General features: G+C 41.5%; 1 protein-coding gene across 1 annotated transcript; it reads left to right on the plus strand.

Moving 5' to 3' along the window:
* Positions 1 to 1,981: 1,981 nt before the first annotated feature.
* Positions 1,982 to 11,306, plus strand: tmem88bl (transmembrane protein 88b-like). The gene is made up of 3 exons (XM_014132978.3): positions 1,982 to 2,443; positions 4,801 to 5,098; positions 10,280 to 11,306. Exons 2-3 carry the CDS (start codon positions 4,802 to 4,804, stop codon positions 10,505 to 10,507), a joined length of 525 nt encoding a protein of 174 aa, XP_013988453.1. The 5' UTR covers positions 1,982 to 2,443; position 4,801; the 3' UTR covers positions 10,508 to 11,306.
* The last annotated feature ends 10,789 nt before the right edge of the window (positions 11,307 to 22,095 follow it).

Genomic DNA, 22,095 nt, shown 5'->3' on the forward strand with positions numbered 1-22,095 from the left:
TTTCTTAGAATAGGCCTATTTATTTCTGCAACAACACACTCACTCATCATCACAAATGGTATTAAAGCAAGTTTTAAAAAAATATATATATTTCACCATTATTTAACCAGGTAGGCAAGTTGAGAACAAGTTATCATTTACAATTGCGACCTGGAACCCTGACCTGTTCACCGGACGTGCTTGTTGCACCCTCGACAACTACTATGATTATTATTATTTGACCATGCTGGTCATTTATGAACATTTTAACATCTTGACCATGTTCTGTTATAATATCCACCCTGCACAGCATGAAGAGGACTGGCCACCCCTCATAGCCTGGTTCCTCTCTAGGTTTCTTCCTAGGTTTTGGCCTTTCTAGGGAGTTTTTCCTAGGGAGTTTTTCCTAGCCACCGTGCTTCTTTCACATGCATTGCTTGCTGTTTGGGGTTTTAGGCTGGGTTTCTGTACAGCACTTTGAGATATCAGCTGATGTACGAAGGGCTATATAAATACATTTGATTTGATTTGATAAAGCAAAGCAGTTTGACACACACAACAACACAGAGTTACACATGGAGTAAAACAAACATACAGTCAAGAATACAGTAGAAAAATAAGTCTATATACAATGTGAGCAAATGAAGTGAGATAAGGGAGTTAAAGGCAAAAAAAGGCCATGGTGGCGAAGTACATACAATATAGCAAGTAAAACACTGGAATGGTAGATTTGCAGTGGAAGAAAGTGCAAAGTAGAAATATAAATAATGGGGTGCAACGGAGCAAAATAAATAAATAAATACAGTAGGGGAAGTGGTAGTTGTTTGGGCTAAATTATAGATGGGCTATGTACTTTACAGTGTCCCAGAACTTTTTTGAGTTTGTGTTGCAGGAAACAAATTTCTACTTGAAAAAGCTAGCCTTGACTTTTCTAACTGCCTGTGTATATTGGTTTCTAATTTCCCTGAAAAGTTACATATCACGGGGGCTGTTCGATGCTAATGCAGAACGCCACAGGATGTTTTTGTGTTGGTTAAGGGCAGTCAGGTCTGGAGAGAACCAAGGGCTATATCTGTTCCTGGTTCTAAACTTGTTGAATGGGGCATGCTTATTTAAGATGGTGAGGAAGGCATTTAAAAAAATAACCAGGCATCCTCTACTGACGGGATGAGGTCAATATCCTTCCAGGATACTGGGGCCAGGTCGATTAGAAAGGCCTGCTCACTGAAGTGTTTCAGGGAGCGTTTGACAGTGATGAGTGGACGTCGTTTGACCGCTGACCCATTACGGATGCAGGCAATGAGGCAGTGATCACTGAGATCTTGGTTGAAAACAGCAAAGGTGTATTTAGAGGGCAAGTTGGTTAGGATGATATCTATGAGGGTGCCCGTGTTTACGGCTTTGGGGTGGTACCTGGTAGGTTCATTGATAATTTGTGTGAGATTGAGGGCATCAAGTTTACATTTTAGGATGGCTGGGGTGTTAAGCATGTCCCAGTTTAAGTCACCTAGCAGCACTAGCTCTGAAGATAGATGGTGCCTCCTAAATACATGATTGACATCGGTAAAAGAGGGTGGGCTCTCATGATGATCGTTGATGTCGATGATTGATGTAAATCTGCTAGTTAGCAAACTATAATTATTTTACTGATTGTGATTTACCTCTCTGTCTTTCTGCCTCTTTCTGCTACGCATATCAGCCAACCAGACCAAATTATGATGATGTAGGCTAAATCAGGTATTATCAAGTGTTAATCAAATGTTATGCTACTGTGGCAGTACTGTTGATATTTAAACTAGGTAGCTATAGCTACACACACTTTACCAGTGACCGCATTTCTCAAGCCATGCATGTTTGGATACCGGGTGCGCGCAATCTCCATACAGGGCAGACTGGGGAAAAGGCGCAACCGGGCGCGTGCGAGCTCTCTACAGGGCAGATAAACAGGCGCAAACAACAGACAGGGGGTGGCGACCTTGACACAGGTAGAGCCCTATCTGTGCACGTGCCTGAAGTGGGACATTATTCAAGCTGGTGAATAGGCTAATAGTGTTATTGATATGCTCTGCTCGTCCCCGTTATTTCACTTTTACCCAGCCGCGTGCATGTGAAGTCACTTATGTTGAAGAGGACAGTGCCGTTTCCGATTGTGATGAGGTGGACTCTCGCTCTCTCTCTCTCACACACACATAGTAACCTACACCCACTCACAGCACGCGCCCCGCGCACTGCTCCGCGCACTGCTCATCTATACACTCGCATGCAGAACGCGCGCATCGCTGTGCTACTGTCTTGCAAAAGGCAATAGGTGCGTATCCTAAAAGGTGCTGTTTTGTTTGTTTTTACTGTTCTCAGCAAACGCCTTATTCTGACATCTTCTAGAGAGTTTGGCAGCACCTGCTCCTGTTTCTGGGGTCAACAATTGCAAAGGAGACTTCTGAGAAATAGTGACAGACAGAGTGAGGTAGGTGCAAATGTCATGTTATTCCATGTAGGCCTATTTGGAATAAAATTCAGCTTGCATTGTTTTATTTTGTGAAATACTGTATCTTAAGAGAAAAAAAGGTGTATGAAGCTAAACTGAAGGACAATAAACATCAACACCAAACAAACATACATTTATTGGAGGAAAATAATTGTTGTATTGTGACATTGTTGGCTTTCAAAGTTATTTATAGTAGTGTGAATGGCTAGAATGTATTGATGTGTTCAACAAGATGTGATATTTCCTGGGGGTCCTGCGGTGCTGCTGCTCGGCACCCGGTCGGTGAAGGTGTCTCACTGATTGAATTCAGAATGACGGATCAATCAGAGTCTTGGTGGGGTGGGGAGGTGAAGGCGGGTTTCGATCGCTGTTATTGATTCCACTGAGCGACAGGATGGGGTGGGGATAGGCCTAAGTGGAAGGACTGTGGGGGTGATGATAAAGAAAACGATAGCATATACCTTTATTGGACACAATATCATTAAATGTATCTGGACGTGATGGTAAGGGTAACTGGGACATTTTATATCAGTCTATATTGTGTTTGTGGCACAACAAGAGCAGGAGAGGACAAGGTTGGAAATATAAACAGTAATCTCTCTCTCTCTCTCTCTCTCTCTCTCTCTCTCATTGACACAATATCAGTCAAAGGTTTGGACACACCTACTCATTCCAGGGTTCTACATTGCAGAATAATGGTGAAGACATCAAAACTATGAAATAACACATATGGAATAATGTAGTAACCATACAAGTGTTAAACAAATCAAAATATATTTTATATTTGAGATTCTTCAAAGTAGCCACCCTTTGCCTTGATGACAGTTTTGCACACTCTTGGCATTCTCTCAACCAGTTTCATGAGGTAGTCACCTGGAATGCATTTCAATTAACAGGTGTGCCTTGTTAAAAGTTAATTTGTGGAATTTCTTTCCTTCTTAATGCGTTTGAGTCAATAATTTGTGTTGTTACAAGGTAGGGGTGGTATACAGAAAATAGCCCTATTTGGTAAAAGATCAAGTCCATATTATGGCAAGAACAGCTCAAATAAGCAAAGCAAAACGTGGAGTTTGGAGTTTGTGACAGCAACTATGTGAGCTTATTACCGTATTATAGACACTATGTCCTTGGATTTCTTGGATCTTCTATGTAGAAGAAGCCTTTACCTTCTAACAACTCCTGTGTAGCTTGTGAGCGTCATAGCGTCATGCACATGTTACATGTGCGTGTTTGTGAGAGTCTCAGCTTTTCATAGATAGGTTTTAATTGTAGTTTTAATAGTTTTCGCTCAAACTATTCGGACTCGACTAGCTCAGCCCCCGTTAATCACACAGATTAATGGTATCAACAGATGCAGAAGAAATATACTAATCCAATGGTACAACCCAGAAGTTTGTAACCTAAACACATGATGTTTAAAAAGGGTCAGAATTCCAAATTAATTCCGGTGTCGTGGTGGGACTCATTGTGTTAACACAGGAAAAGGAAGTTAAAACATTTCTGGACGGAGAGACAAAGTGGACTTTCACCCACTGTAATAGATGCAAAAGGGAGGTCGAGGGATCAATAAGTCTTTCCTTTCCTGGATTTGTTTGCATACCTCAATAGTCATAAGGCCTACAAACCCATTTTATTGCTAAATAAAATATCTACATGACAGTTAAAACTGAGTGTTGAGTTAAATCAAGGAATTATATGACAGGATAAACATCTAACCGATACGTGAGATTGGATCTATTGGAATGTGGGAAAGGCCAGCTGCTCCACTCATATGAGGTTTGGTGTGCTATTATCAGACTTCAATTATTGAAATAGCTTCACACCTGGAGGCTGGCACTGGCACAAATCATGACAATCTACACAAGCAAACATCCTCCAGTACTTCACATTCTCACAGCCAAGCAAGGTTCCTATTCTGAAATGAGCTTGATAGGTAAATCACCTGAAAAGTTGTGTTTGTGTTACTCAAAACAGTGAGAAACATGACAATTACATTGGAGATTACATATAATCAGCCACATTAGTCATATTTCATCATCACAGATCAGGCAGCTTTACACCAAATACATAGTACATTTGTTCTGTTTGTTAAAGTCTGTTTAGAGCTGTTCATCAAACATTACTTTAGTCACAAAGCTGTGTGGTGGTCCATAACATCCCAGCGGTAAATGCATCAATGTGTGGGGAAATAGAGAAAAAGTGATTGTAGGAAAAGTAGGATTAAACCACAACAATGAAAAATGACATTCTCTTCCTGATAACACTACATGGTTAAATGTATCAAATTATTCTCTCTCCTCCTACTGTCTCCCTCCCTCTCTCTCTCTCTCCATCAGGATGTGTGGGGTGGACTTGGATCTGGATGAGGGGGGCTCAGGTGATGAGGAGAAGGAGCAGGAGGAGTTCTGGGTGGGTGAGAGGGTGAAGATGCTGCCTCCTCCCACGGCCCACAGTGAGGGCAGCGCATGGGGTAGCCGCCGGGGCAGTTGTGGCTGTGTGGCGTGCGGGGCGGGGATGCTGCTGTGGAATGTGGGTTTGGCCTTGGTGTGTGTCCTGGTCCTGGTGGCCGTGTTTGCCCTGGTCCTGCTGCCCGCCTCACTGCTGCTCTACGCCGGCTTCCTCTGCCACTCACGGGTAAGTAGTGGCCCGCTTATAGCGCTACTCAAAGTCTCTAACACAAACTTTGACAACATCAGAATATTGTGGTTAGAATTCCAATTCCTTATGACAGCCATTTCCTGGTACTTGGTAGGATTTCATCTCAGAATTGAGGTCACAGAGCGTCTCCAGTCAAGTCAGAGCCGCTCACAGTCTCCCACCCCTGGTTAATATGTGACCTGATGCTGAGCTGTACACTGGCTCACTCTGCCAGAGAACCACACAAGAATCATGATCATAGCTGATTGGCTCTGAGGTTGAGCCCTGTAACCCATGGCAACCCTTTAAACAGCTTTTTTTTGCATTTTTACAACGGGTGGGTCTAATCCTGAATGTTGATTTGTTAAAAGCGCATTCCAGCCGGTGTCTATTCCACAATTCACCGCCGGCTAAATCTATGACGTTAAAATACCTATTTACTCTGTTCCATCTGACTGAGCAATCCACTGTCTCATCAGCCCAGCCAAGCAACTTAATAACTTGATCGCCATTATAAAAAGCATCTAGACATTATCTCACATTTCTTTTAGACTAACATTTAGTTTTCAACAGTGGAGATTTGTTGGATTTGTATAAACCTTGCTGTCTGTATCTCCGACATTTGCAACATTGTTTCAATATTCAAATGAAATCTGTTGTTCCATAGTAAGGAACGTGTTGTGAGTCGGGACAAGACAGACAGGCAGGCAGCGTTTCTCAGCCAGTCAAAATCATGATTCAGCTGGCATCATTTTTATGGATATATACAAAAAATTGTCAACTGTTAAAAAGGTCAAATGAAACGCAAATAATTTGCAGTCTTCCAGCTTCAGTTTGAAGTGATTGTCTTACTGTAGCTGTGTTGTTGGCTAGCTCCTATGAACGACAGTGTCCTGATGAGAGAGCACATTTTCTACGCCAGGCGAAATCGCACCTCATCAGCTTATTGTTATGGATGTATCCAAATAAATGTCACTAGAAAACAGCTTAAACAAATGCAAATGCTACTACTTTGCTGTCATTCTGTCTGCACTGTTTGATGTGACTGTAAGTTAGCCGTAGTTGGCTAGCAAGCAAGGGATAAGAATGTTGCCAGCCAGTATGGCAGAGGAACATTTAGAACGAACGACTGGGTCGCGTCCATAGATACAAAACAAAACGACTGAACGACTGGGTCGTGTCTCTAGCAATCCTAGATTTGTGTTGGAACTATATCTTGTGGAAGGATGAAATAGTATGAATAAATTAATCAAAATAATGTTTTTAAGGAAAATATGTCAATCATTATTTGAATATGTTTAGTAACCTGTCTCGGGCTTAACAACACCCGTGCCATTATATCCTCCAAACACCGGCTTCTCAGGCATTATCACTTAAATGGAACTAAAATAACCTTTACGTAATAAGAACCCCACTAGTGGATAACTGTCTTCTGTGCTCCAACATGAAGATGTTTCAACATGAGTTTAAATGAAAGATTCCTTCCTTCTCCCCCCTAACCCAACACAGTAAAAGTATACCGGGCATGCCCAAGTATCTAAAGAATGGTAGGATTCAGTTCTTGTGGTGCATGGAATCGACATCGAGAACACCCTGGACCAGAGGCAAACAGACACACCCTTAGGGTGGGACAGGACGTTGAGGTTCAAGTATCTGTCCAAGTGGGAGTATGTAGATTATGACGAGTAGGGAACTCTGGGGCAAACCCTGTGTGACTTCAGCACTGGCTCTGAGAACAACCTGGATCAGGGGCAGACAGATACCCCTACATTTCTGGGTAAGATATGACGTCCCTGCCAACCTCTGTCAGCCTCACCCAGAAGATGACATCACTTCATTGGCCTATTATACTACAGTATATTACTCAATCCCAAATGAATGAGAAAGGTAGACATATTGCTGGATGCATCTTGGCAATAGAACACTTTTAAGAACTCAAGGGAAAATTCCACTCAAAAACTATCCTTTAGTATGTTTCATTAGTCCACTGTTGATACAATCCCCAAAATGTTTTACATGTCAGCAATCAAGTTTTCAAGATATAGACTTTAAAAATACAGAAAGTGTCAGTGTATGATGCATTTTGCATGCAAAAGGAAAATAATCCTGCAGCAACAGGAAATGGGAATTATTATGTGGATTATAATTAATTGACTTTTTATTAGGGGTTGATACATTTTTCATACGGGAAAATCAAGTGGAAATTACAAACTTCAGAAGCCTTTTTAAACCTCAATTAATCTTCAAGTTTTACATTTCCTGCATTACAGGAAAGTTTTCCTGGAACCTGTATTTTCCTTTAAAGATATTTTATAAAGGTTATGTATAATTTCAGCCAGTAGTTTTGAAAGTAGTGTTCACAAGCCAAAACGGGTCCCCGGAAATTGTGCACAATTGTGTACTACGTCATCCATTTCGTATATGATATGTTCTGTCCAGCAAAAAATACATAAAACATTCTGTAATCCGAATGATAGGTTACCAATTCCAATTCGTACAATATATTATGGATTTGTAAGTGCTTAAGATCCCGTTCAATCTCTTTAACACGTCTGACAAACTTTAAGAGCACCTTTAAGAACAGGTGGAATGTGTCTAAAACAGGATTATGATGTGCATTTTGAAGCGGTCCTCCTTAGACACGCCATGAGGATCAGATTCATGGCGCGGACACGTCAGTAAACGCTATCAGTCTCATAATGATGCCAAAGTGTCCTCTAAGATCTACAGCTGTTGCCCTTGGCGAAAAGTAAACTCCCCAAATCGCCTTCTGACAGCGATCTGCAGTCATATTTCTTCAGCTCATCATCTGGTAGAGTTGGCACCGTGCCAGGTGGCCTTGCTTGTCTCCATTATTGATGTTACATTAAAATGTGTCTCTGTTGTATTTTGTCTTCCTTTTACTGCCGTTTGCTAACTTTTTTGACATTTGGAAGAAGTTTGTGTACGATCAAACACACTGATTACTCTTTCTTTGGAAAGTTGCCTTTAATTAAATCAATAGCAATTTATTTAATTTATTTAATTTTATTTTAATTGATTCTTAATGTCTTAAAGTGTCCTGAAGACACTGGCATTTTCAAGACGTCTTCATTAGTGATGGCTGGGAAAGATGTACAAATATACAGAATGTGAGTGGTATGTGTAATGTGTAATGTGTAGCCTAATAGTATGTTGTGAACATTACTATATATAATACAACAAGTGCCAGTATAGACCCTTGCTGCCTGTCAGAGTTGGGGATGTCAATCAACTGTTGGAGAAGTGAAGGATTGGACAGTGAGAGAGGATATCCATGAGAAGACATGATTGTTGAATTAGTGCCAATTAGTCCCCAGCTGGGCCCATGCCTATGCTGACAAGACAGAAAGAATAAAGTGGAGAAAATGTGTGTGTGTGTGTGCGTGTGTGTGTGTGTGTGTGTGTGTGTGTGTGTGTGTGTGTGTGTGTGTGTAGATTGATGATGGGCTCGAGGTTGCAGCGTTCAGTCAAGGTGGGTGGGGAAATTCCTCTTGAAAATGCTGACAAAGAGAGAATTATATGCCAGAGGGCTCTTATAGAATGTAGCCCTAAAGAAAACACACTGAGTGTGTTTGAGTGTTTGTGTACTTGTATGTAAGTGTTTTGGTGCATTTTTGAATATCTGTCTGTTTGTGTGTGCATGAGCTTGTCTGTCTGCCTGTCTGTCCAACTCTGTGTATCTGTATCGCTCTTTCTTCCCTCTTGCTGACAGTGTCTGTATATAGTACACTATGTATACAAAAGTATGTGGACACCCCTTCAAATTAGTGGATTCGGCTATTTCAGCCACAACTGTTGCTGAAAGGTGTATAAAATCAAGCACACATCCATACAATCTCCTTAGACAAATATTGGCAGTAAAATGGCCTTTGAATGTGGCGCCATCATAAGATGCCACCTTTCCAACAAGTCAGTCTGCCCTGCTAAAGCTGATATTGTGAAGTGGAAATGCCTAGGAGCAACAACGGCTCAGCCGTGAAGTGATTTGCCATGCAAGCTCACAGAACAGGACCGCTGAGTGCTGAAGCGCATAACTTTAAAAAAAATCATCTATCCTCGGTTGCAATACTCACTACTGAGTTCCAAACTGCTTCTGGAAGCAACGTCAGCACAAGACCTGTTCTTCAGGAGCTTCATGAAATAGGTTTCTATGGCCGAGCAGCCAAACACAAGCCTAAGATCACCATGTTTAATGCCAAGCGTCGGCTGGTGTGGTGTAAAACTCACCACCATTGTACTCTGGAGCAGTGGAAATGCATGCTCTGGAGTGATGAATCATGCTTCACCACTTTAGCAGTCGGCGGACAAATCTGGGTTTGGCGGACACCAGGAGAACGCTACGTGCCCCAATGCATAGTGCCAACTGTAAAGTTTGGTGGAGAAGGAATAATGGTCTGGGGCTGTTTTTCATGGTTTGGGCTTGGCCCCTTAGTTCCAGTGAAGGGAAATCTTAAGTCCTTGCAGCAATGTTCCAACATCTAGTGGAAAGTCTTCCCAGAAGAGTGGAGGCTTTTAATAGCAGCAAAACAGGGACCAACTCCATATTAATTCCCATGATTTTGGAATGCGATGCTCAATGAGCAGGTGTCCACATACTCTGGTTTATGTAATGTATGTCACAGATTATCAAGTCTAGTAAGCAGAGCAGGGGCTCCATTACCTATCTGTCTCTCTGACTGTCTCTCTCGTCTCATCCCAGTCTCTCTCTCCACCTTCCTCCCTCTCTCTCACCCTCCCTCTATATCTCTCTCCCTCTCTCTATATATCTCTCCCTTTCTCTTTCTGTGGTGCTTACAGGTGATTGACAGCCTAGGGATTGTATTGGCAGCTCTGGGCTCCTTCTTATCTGAACAGTTAACAGCAGAGGGAAACTGGGAAAGAGTCTGTCACACACCCCAGTACCTTCCGTGTTATCGTCCCTCTTGTGTCACACACACACACACACACACACACACACACACACACACACACACACACACACACACACACACACACTCACCTCTCCTTCCCCCTCAGTTCTGGTCAGTTAAACTAAAGCACAAACATTTGCATCACTAACAAAAACAACTCAGAAACACATACTGTATCAATAGAATTGTCCCTATCACTGGAGTGTGTTTCTGTCTGAATGTAACAGTCTGCGTTCTACCCTCGCAGGTCCTAGATTCCCCCTCTCCTATCTGCCGTTACCTCGACGACAACAGTTGCTCTGCCCTCATCATCCTGGGCTTTGTGATGATGTCACCGCTGGTGGTGGTGGCGGCGGCCATCTTCTGCGGGCTGCTCCGGAGGCTGCGACTCCTGCTGCTGTTTCAGCCAATAACAGGCGCATGGTACCGTGGACGGGGCTTGGACTGGGGGGGCGATGTCCGTGCCTGGGTCTGATTGGACCAACGCTAAAATAAACCAGTATTCAAAGAGTTCAATAGGTTAACAGTCAAGAGAGAATCGAGTCCTGGAGAATCGCGGTGTCAATCTATTTAGTGTCCTATTAAACTGTAATGAATGTCATACAATCAAATGGATACAATGTGAACCAGTCCAATTGTTTAAAGACAGAGCTTTACATGTGGCTATAGGGCTGTTGCTGGTCAGAAGGAAACAGTGGAGGTAAAGGTGGGATATACTAGCAGCTCTTCTCTGTGATTTGTGTTGGTTAAGTATATTGATCTATTTTCAATTATCTGCTAACTTATATGGTTGTGAATCTTGATGTAGCAGAAAAACGACAGAGTATTGTATAAACTGTCACTCAAATGTCTAGAATGGAAGGAAAATATGTTTACAAGCTTACTTATTTAGCAGATTTTGTTCATTCTATTGATTTCATTATATTCACCATCTTGTAAAAGTGCCATGTAAGCTACCTCAATGTAAGTATAGTTCATAAAAGTAGCCTAGGTTGCTCTACATCAGTCATGTGTGAACGGGATGAGACAGAATTGTAGCCTTTTCTTTTTCTGTTGTGTTTGCTTTCAGTTTTTTTGTTTTGTTTAGTATATTGGCATATTTACTTGCTAAAAATCCTTCTGATGTGTTTAAACAGAGCTGTCATTACTAATTTTGTACTTATCAGATCCTACCAACGTTACATTTCTATGTACCTAGTAATTGACTTATATGTAAACACATTACTGGTAATTCACCTTAATTGCGGCCACCGTAAAAGGAATTGGAGCTGAAATGCCAAGTCTTTGATCCGTCTATCTGTAGGTATTTTTCTAATGGTTGATAATGTCTCCAAGGATTGAATTAAAACATAGTAGACGCTAATGGTGAGGACACTTAGTTCAAATAGATATACAGTTTTAAATCCATGGACATTTCACTGTCATTATCTCACATAGATCTTTATATGATGTGTGGTATGATTCATATCAGATAATGCCTAGACATTCCTCAATCTGCTCCTGAGAGACAGTGTGGTTCTGTCATATTATTTAATAGAGTGACTCTCTTCCTCCCAACATGGTCTACTACTTTGAAAGCATTACTCAATAGTATGTTAATCGCTGATTATACTTTTTTTTTTAAATTTAACCTTCATTTAACTAGGCAAGCCAATTAAGAACAAATTCTTATTTACAAGGACGGCCTACACCGGACGACACTGGGTCAATTGTGTGCCACCTTATGGGACTCCCAATCACGGCCGGTTGTGATACAGCCTGTTCATTAGAGATCTAAAGACGTTACTCATGGAAAGATGGCATCCAGTAGTCATGTTGTCTGAGGCAGACACACACACACACACACACACACACACACACACACACATTTACAGAGTGTATAGAGCATCCAACCAAAAATCCCCATCTCATTTCAAGTAAACATTTTAAAGTAGCCTGCTTGTCTTACTCAATTACTATGTATGAACGGAATTAAGGACATGCTGTGCACTGCATTTAGAAATGTAAAACCAATACTACGGATTTCTCTGAATACATGTATATGTTTTTATGTCACCCCTTTACCTAGACAACATACTTGGGGCGGCAGGTAGACCAGTTGTTAGAGCATTGGACTTCTAACTGAAAGGTTGCAGGTTTGAATCTCTGAGCTGACAAGGTAAAAATCGGTTGTTCTGCCCCTGAACAAGGCAGTTAAGCCACTAGGCTGTCATTTAAAATAAGAATTTGTTCTTAACTGACTTGCCTAGTTAAATAAATTAAAATACTAATTTTGTCACCACAATGATAGAGTCATATTGAGCTCTTGCATGGCAACAAACTTTTATCAGATGAAAGGACATGAGGTAATGAAGATGGTGAATTTGAAGCTGCTGTGTACAGATGTAGGATCTTAATTTGACCTATATTGTCACAGCAAAATAATCCTGCAGAAACAGGATTTGAACGTTTAGTCAATAATGTTGCTTGGTTGGTGCTTAGGCTATTAGCTGGCCAAAAGTAGGCTACATGAAAAGTGCAATACTGTTAATATAACTAACTGTGTGTTAGTGCGGGTTTTCAGTTAATTTCTGTAAATCATGAAGGTCATCTGCATTTCCTGCGGTGCAGGATTAAGATCCTACACCTGTACAGATGTCGGCTCTTAATATGACCCATTTCGTCGCAGGAGGAAAATAATCCTCCAGCAGGAAGATATTAATATTTCGAATTGACTCCAGGTGGCTGCTGGAAGGGGGTGTTTGTAGTTAGTTCAAGTAGACTATGTAGGCTCGTGTGAATTCATATGTGGATTATACAGTACCAGTCAAAAGTTTGGACACACCTACTCATTTAAGGGTTTTCTTTATTTTTGTGAAGACAAACTATGAAATAACACATCGAATCATGTAGAAACCCAAGTGTTAAATATATTTTAGATTCTTCAAAGTAGCCAGCCTTTGCCGTGATGACAGCTTTACAGACTCTTGGCATTCTCTCAACCAGCTTTACCTGGAATGCTTTTCCAACAGTCTCGAAGGAGTTCCCACATAACCATCTTCATTGGGTTGAGGTCAGGTGATTGTGGTGGCCAGGTCATCTGATGCAGAACTCCATCAGTGTTGTGTTGGGTCATTATCCTGTTGAAAAACAAATGATAGTCCCACTAAGCGCAAACCAGATGGAATGGCGTATTGCTGCAGAATGCTATGGTAGCCATTCTGGTTAAGTGTGCCTTGAATTCTAAATACATCACAGACAGTGTCACCAGCAAAACACCCCCACGCTTCACGGTGGGAACCACACATTCAGAGATCAGCCACTCATCTACTCTGCATCACAAAGTCACGGAACCAGAAATCTCAAATTTGGACTTAGACCAAAGGACAGATTTCCACCAGTCTAACGTCCATTGCTCGTGTTTCTTGGCCCAGGCAAGACTTTTCTTATTGGGGTCCTTTAGTAGTGGTTTCTTTGCAGCAATTTGACCATGTAGGCCTGATTCACACAGTCTCCCCTGAACAGTTGATGTTGAGATGTGTTACTTGAACTCTGTGGCATTAATTAGGGCTGCAATTTCTGAGGCTGGTAACTATAATGAACCTATCCTCTGCAGCAGAGGTAACTCTGGGTCTTCCTTTCCTGTGGCGGTCCTCATGAGAGCAAGTTACATCATAGCACTTGATGGTTTTTGCAACTGCATTAGAAGAAACTTTCAAAGTTCTTGAAATTTTCCAAATTGACTGACATTCATGTCTTGAAGTAATGATGGACTGTTGTTTCTCTGCTTATTTGAGCTGTTCTTGCCATAATATGGACTCGGTCTTTTACCAAATAAGGCTATCTTCTGTATACCACCCCTACCTTGTCACAACACAACTGATTGGCTCAAACGCATTAAGGAAAGAAATTACTGTATTGAATACTCAAGGAGAAAAAGGTGTAGATTCATGTGCAGAGCGCAGCAGGTATTTCACCATCGCAGAAGGCAGGAATCATGGTCACAGGCAGGCAATGATCATACACAGGTAGGCAAACAGGTAGGTGAATCAAAAACTAGGACTCAAGGATATAATTGGTTCTCACAACCGAGCTAGGAAAAGGCTTAGTAGAGTCAAAATGAACAATACCTCACAAAGGCACAAACAGAATGAACTGAACTAAATAAGGAGCTGATGAGACCAGGTGAGTAACTAACAGAGGTGAAATCAATGAACAAAAATGAAGACGGGGCTATGTTCAAGAACACAAAGAAACAGGGCTATGTTCAAGAACACAATGAAACAGAACACAAGGTTGACTAAGAAAATAAATATAGAACATTACAATTACATAAATTCATATTTAACAAGGCACACCTGTTAATTGAAATGCATTCCAGGTGATGACCTCATGAAGCTGGTTGAGAGAATGCCAAGAGTATGCAAAGCTGTTGTCAAGGCAAAGGGTGGCTACTTTGAAGAATCTCAAATATAAAATATATTTTGATTTGTTTAACACTTTTTGGTTACTACATGATTCCATATGTGTTATTTCATAGTTTTGATGTCTTCAATATTATTCAACAATGTAGAAAATAGTATAAAATTAAGAAAACCCTTGAATGAGTATGTCGTGTCTTTGGCATCATTAAAACGGAAGACATGTTTATCAAATAACTCTCTGTAATTATTATTACGCGATTAAACTGATTAATCGTGTAACTGTAATTAACAAGAAGGTCGGGGCACTAAGGAAAATATTCAGATTACAAAATTATAATTTTCCTAATATAACTTTCAGATATTATAATATCTGATCGATTAGCCTCCTTTAATGATGTGTTAGTTTACCTCATGTTAGTCTCATTCCAAACATCGTAAATTGTTGGTTATCTGCACGCACCCAGTCTTCACTATGAGTCATCCATACATCAATTGTCTAAAAATCATTTATTTGCTAACTAAATAATTCATAGAAATGCACAACAAACAGATATGGTTACAAGGAAATTATAGGAGAATGTGCCCTAGTGGGCTAAACCGGCATGGCGGCTTGTTACACAAAGAAAGGGGGTTGGGCTTGAATGAAAGAGCGGGAAGACTGAGGAACAAAGAAAGCAGCTATGCCATCGTAAATACAGTATCGTATGCATTCTAAATTACCGCCAATTTGGAAAAGGAAAATGCAATAAATATTTACTCTGAGCTTCGGTAGGTTGGTCGTAGATGCTGGCCGTGTTGGCCAACAGAGATCTTCCTGTCCTCGGAAGAATGTCACTGGTGGTAAATTGGATACGTTGTAGTATCTTCATTGTGTGTTAGACTGGATACGTCGTCCGTCCTTTCCTAGCCCACGTCTACAGCGGCCGCTGCTAACTCAACGGCTAGGAAGTATCACTTCTGTAGTGAATAAGGGTTCACAGTTCATACCATTCGCAACCAAAGCTCATGCTAAGGTTGGCTTAGTTCTGTACTTGACATGTGTGTCCTTTTAACGCAGAAGCTGAAGACCTCACTTACACGGAACAGACTGGTTACATTTCGTCACTGACTCATGTAGTGGCGAGGGGAGAAGGGTGTGTTTCATCATTTATAACCACCGTCTCTTCAAAGGGCCGGGCCACTGATTGGTCAGGGCTCTTTCCTTATGAAAACCCAATTCTCTCCTTTGGAAGCTAAAATTACATTTAATCTCCTAACAAACAGTTTCAATATCAAACATTTAAATTACACAACAATTCCATGTGAATCTGATAACTAGAATGTGTAGACTTTCCCAGGTACAGTTTATGTCGTCCTGCCATCAGTCATAATGTCTCAGATGACAACCGAACTGACATCCATACTCATTAAGTACCTGGTATATCTCCAACTGGTTCTATTACCGAAATATGGTTCCTTTCCCCCCACTTGTTTGATGTTCCCAGACTCTCTATATTGAACAAAGGCTATTCAAAAGTCCTTCAGTAGGGTCAGAGAGAGAGGGGAAGGGAGAAAGGTATTTATGGGGGGGGTCATAAACCTTACCCACAGGCCAACGTCATGACAAGTAGGTGTGTCCAAACCTTTGACTGGTACTGTAACAAATGGGCAGTATTTGTATTTGTTAGGGAAAATCTTTTTTTGTTGATGAACTGTTTTATTATATGTTCAAAACAAGCAATAGGCTAAATAAATTCATGGCTAGCTCAGTGTGTGCGTGGTCCAGTGGGTAAAGCCACTGACAAAGGCACACATTTGCATGGGTTTGAATCCGGGCATGGGTTTAGTCCTCTTGACCTTTAGTACTCTATTGACTTCTCGTCCTCTGCGTTGTGTATTTGACTTGGAAATATAATTACACTCCCCCCTAGACCATTTTAAAAAGAAATACAGAATACTTCAAATGTATTTTTAGAAAACAATAGAAAACATGAAAAATAGACAGTATAAACAACACTAGCAGTAAGCATAAAATCTTTCACATTAAACACCTTGCATTTCTATGAAACACAAAGGGCATATTTTACTTGCTGTTGCAATAAGAAATAGATTTCAAACAAAGTTTCAGAAAATAAATATTAACAGGTGTAATGATGATGTCCCTTACAACTCCTACCACATCCTGTATTAGAAGGAAACTCACACAAAAAAATGTATTGTCTACAAGACAATAATATTAAATCGTCCTATTGGCAAGGTAATCATTCAACAAGCCCTTTAATAAAAGTGACCAGTTCTTCTACACTGGTATCAGTCCCACATAGATAACTATTAGAAATTATATTCTGGCAGTCTGCCGGTAGTGAGGAATTCTTCTTACGTTCCAATGGTTGATAAGGACTTCTCTAATGAACACTTCACCGGTGATCTTGTATCATTTCAAGTACAGTCCTTGGGTCAAGGAATATTGCTTCAGCTTCAGACAGTTGATTCTCATAACCTGTAACTAAGGAAACAAAAATGTGAAAGTAACATGTCCTGGTTTCAAGAGAAATGTCAAAAGGTGTATTGGAGGCGAAGTCAGGTGCAGGAGAGCAGAGTATAATGAACAGGCGCACTTTTATTATAGTTCCAAAACGAGAGCACTACATAAATCAAACGCGCTCAAAAAACGGAACATAAAAGTAAAGCTCGTAAACTAACACCACATAACATGAAACAATTACACACAAAGCATGATGGGACACAGAGGGTTAAATACAAGTAGCTTCATTGGGGAAATTAAAACCAGGTGTGTATGGAAACAAGACAAGACAAATGGATATATGAAAAATGGAGCGGCGATTGCTAGAAAGCCGGTGACGTCGATCGCCGCCCGAACAAGGAGAGGAGCCGACTTCGGCGGAAGTCGTGACAAGAAATTGATATTTCACATAGATTTCCCTAAGTAAGCATGTCCCAATTTTCAGGAAAAAGTTGGACATTTCACCTAGATATCCCTAATATGATGACTGCGGTGTACAACATAGAAACTTATCAGATTCTGATCATCTTACTATGCTTCTTCACCTGAGATTGGCCCCCGATTGCTAATCAATCAGTTCTTTATTCTCCAAGCTCCGCTTTGTCATCAACATGGACAACATTGCAATGAGTGACATGTATCCATTGTGATTTTCCCTGGACTTTTACTGCTGACCTCGTTATGAGCAAAACATGATAAGACCTTCCCATTTTGGCCCTAATATGTCTGTTACATATTTTTTTACCATCACCCACTGTCCTGGTAGTACGTCATGTCCCCCCTCGGGAGTTATTCCCCACGCCTCTTTTACTTGTCTGTCTGCTTTCCCTACTGCATTCGAGAGTGGGTATGCAATAGTTAAGCATTGTGTCACTCATAAAGTGGACGTCTGCTTTTCTCAATTCTAAATTGCCTGGTAGTGACATGGGTCGACCTGTGACGACCTCAAACGGACTTAACCCTGTGGTTGGCTTGTCACCCAAAACACTCACAAACCTTTACAGATGCACAATCGAGAGCATCCTGTCAGGCTGTATCACCGCCTGGTACGGCAACTGCACCGCCCTCAACCACAAGGCTCTCCAGAGGGTAGTATGGTCTGCACAACGCATCACCGGGGGCAAACTACCTGCCCTCCAGGACACCTACACCACCCGATATCACAGGAAGGCCAAAAAGATCATCAAGGACAACCACCCAAGCCACTGCCTGTTCACCCCACTACCATCCAGAAGGCGAGGTCAGTACAGGTGCATCAAAGCTGAGACAGAGAGATTGAAAAACAGCTTCTATCTCAAGGCCATCAGACAGTTAAACAGCCATCACTAACATAGAGAGGCTGCTGTCAACATACAGACTCAAATCTCTGGCCACTTTAATAAATGGACTTAAAGGTGTCACTAGTCACCTTAAATAACGTCACTTTAATAATGTTTACATATCCTACATTACTCATCTCATATGTATATACTGTTTTATACCATCCACTGCATCTTGCCTATGCCTATCATTAGTCACTTTAAATAACGCCACTTTAATAATGTTTACATATCTTACATCTGTAATGTCTCTCTACGAGAGATGGGTGTAGGAGTCAGGCGCAGGAGAGAAGATAATTCCAATAACCAAAGTTTAATAAAGTCCATCAAAAATTCATATAGGCCCCGAAACAAAAATACACAGTCCAACAATGACCAAAAGTACGAAATCCCAATGACATAACCTGAATGAAAAAAATGATGAGCAAAAACAACGTTTCCCAAACATAACACAGGGAAACAAAAAAATAAACCCGCACGACACAAAGCGGGTAGAAAGAAAATAAATACCCACACTAATCAACCCAAACAAGAAACAGGTGCACAACAAAACAGACACAACTAAACGAAAAGAAAAAAAGGATCCGTGGCAGCTAGTAGACCGGCGACAACGACCACCGAGCACCACCCGAACATGGAGAGGGGCCACCGTCGGTGGAAATCGTGACAACATCACTCATCTCATATGTATATACTGCTCTATACCATTTACTGCGTCTTGCCTATGCTGCACGGCCATCGCTCATCCATATATTTATATGTACATATTCTTATTCATCCCTTACATTTGTGTGTGTAAGGTAGTTGTTGTGAATTTGTTAGATTACTTGTTAAATATTACTGCATTGTCGGAACTAGAAGCATAAGCATTTCGCTTCACACAAATTAACATCTGCTAACCATGTGTATGTGACCAGTACAATTTGATTTGATTTGTTATGTGTTGCCTGTATACTACATAATACCGTAGGCAATGCATCCAAGGTGTATTTCCTAATCAGTTTAGGTGACAGAGGTGTACTCTTGGCAGCCGCCTTTGCAGGTCTGTCAGCCAGATCATTACCTTTACTCTCATCTGTAAAGATTTTTCCATGTGCTTTCATTTTCAAAATTGCAACTTGTCCAGGTAACTGGAGAGCATTCAGTAGAGCCATCACCTCTGGTCCATGCTTCACAGGAGCTCCCAGTGATGTCATGAATCCTCTGTTTTTCCATATTTTTCCAAAATCATGGGTAACACCAAAAGCATACATTGCATCTGTGTAGATATTAGCTGTTTTTCCTTCAGCCTGTTTTCATGCTTCTGTCAAAGCCACCAATTCCGCCACCTGTGCTGATGTTCCTGCAGGTAACGTGCCTGTCACTATCACATTGTCCATTGTAGTAACAGCCCAGCCTGCCTTCCTCACACCCCCTCCACAATGCTTGAACCATCTGTGTATAAGATAAACTCAGGGTTTTCCAATGGATGACTCTTAGTAAACCCATCAGAGAGCTGATCCAAAACCAACTCACAACAGTGGTGTTCAAGTAATGTGTTATCTGGAGGAAGCATCAGAGTAGCTGGGTTACATGGTGTGCCACGTTGTATGATGATGTTAGGAGCCTCCAACACAGTTGACCATTTGTTCCAACAAGCAGCTGTGACCTGTGCAGCTCGATTCATTGTCAGAGTATGAACAGCATGTGGATACTTGATGGTAAGATGTTGGTCCAGAACAAGCGATGCCACCATCGACACAGCAACATAAGTAGCCTGCATAGCTCTGAGGCAGGGACCCCATCCCAACACCGCATCATCCAATTTCTTTGAATAGTAGCCTACAGGTTTCTGACAATCACCATGTTCTTGTGTCAGCACGGAGGTCATGTTGCCATCTTTTTTAGCCACAAAGAGGGTGAATGGTTGGCCTGAGTCCGGAATGCGCAAAGCTGGTACTGATGACAAAGTTAGTTTGAACTTGCCAAAAACCTCTTTCTATTCTTCCGTGAAGGCTACAGAGTCTTTTGAATCAGGGTCTCCCTTGAGGAGGTCGTTAAGGGGTTGTGGAATTTTGGCAAAGGAGTCCACCCAGCATCTGTTGTAGTTGCACAAGCCCATGAAGGAGGGAAGTTCTTTAAAAGTAGTGGGCTCCTTGGCAGCTTGTATGGCAGCCGTACGACTTGGAAAAAGAGAGATGACACCCTCTGAGACCAGTTGACCAAGGTAGATAACCTGTGATTGCATGAGTTGGGCATTCTTAGGGCTAGCTTTATGGCCTTTGGCATGCAAGTGGTCGAACAGTGATTTTAAATCCTCAGCATGTGTTTCCTCATCTTCTGACGCTAACAATATATCATCAACATATTGTATGGCAACAGATGACATCGGAGGAAGATCTTGGAGATGTCTCCGCAATGCCTGATGGTAAATGGAAGAACTATTATGAAGGCCCATAAGAGTCCTAGTCCACTGATACTGTTGACCATCCACAGAAAAAGCAAGCCATGGACGGCCCTCTGGATGTAAGGGTACCGAACAGAACCCTTTAGACATATCAATGACTGAGAACACAGAGTGAGCAGGTAACAATGAGGAAATAAATTGTTGAAGTGTCAGCCACCATTGAAGTGAGCTTGGAGATGGCTTCATTTGCATTCCTGTAGTCCACTGTCACTCGCCAGTCACCACTTGATTTTTTCACTGGACATACTGGGCTATTAGAGGCAGAATGTGTCTTTTCAACTATACCCATGTCCCATAGATCTTTAATCACTACTTTAGTAGCGGCCATAGCTTCCTTGCTAATGGGATATTGTTTTGTGCAAGTTGGGGCAACACCTGTCAAGAACACTGGTTCCATATCCAAAGTTCCACAATCATTTTTCTTCGTAGTCCAAATAGGATGGTTCTGAACTCTAGATCCCTGCAGTTGTCTAATTTGCCACGTCACCTTCCCTTCAGAAATGTTCAGTGTAGAGTCAAGCTGCATAATAACATCAAGGCCTAAAATAGGTTGTTCAAATGAGCCTATTCACACCCTTGCATCAATCTTCATTGGACCAATAGAAATTGATTTCGATTTGGTTTGTTTCATATCTGTCTGTCCCCCCCCCCCCTCCCCACTCCTGTTGCTCTCATCTTCTTTCCCATTTACTGAGGACATATATGTTTTGCATAAGATATGGGCAATACAATGACTTCAGCACCCGTATCTACTAAAGAATCTACTGCAAAGTTGTTAACCATCATGTTCACATATATTCCATCGAATTTCATATGTACACCAGCTGAGATGGGACGTAAGAGGGGGTCTATTAGTTTCCCTCCACAGCATCCAGCAAACTCTGCTGCTGAGCCAGAGAGAGCTTCTTAAATTTCTGCATCAACATTGTGTCGTTGGCACTGACGTCTTGATTCTATTGTCCCTTAGACGGGCTCTGCTTCTCCTGGTCATTCCTCATAAGAACACGTTTTATTTTCTGACATTCTCGTTGCCAGTGACCAGAAATCCCGCAATAATGACATACACCAGGTTTCTCTTCTGCTGAACGAATAATGTTGGTTTCACTCGGAACCTGCACAACTCTGATAACAGCCAGTTTATTATTGACAACCTGTAGTTTTGTCTCAACCAGTCATTAGTTGTGGAAACAAAAGTTTGTTGCAAATCATGTATGGATTGCATCAGCTGATGGGTGATTGCCCCGTTTTTGGAGGAATTGAGTGCATCTTCATCTTCCATGTCGGGTAACCCACTGTGTCTAACCACTTCTGCTCTAAACCTTTCTTCAAATTCAACAAACGGTTGTTTCGGTTTTTGAACACATTTGGTTATCTCTCCCCAATTGGTGGTTG

This window comes from Salmo salar, chromosome 12 (assembly GCF_965601325.2).
Source record: "Salmo salar chromosome 12, fSalSal1, whole genome shotgun sequence".
NCBI lineage: Eukaryota > Metazoa > Chordata > Actinopteri > Salmoniformes > Salmonidae > Salmo > Salmo salar.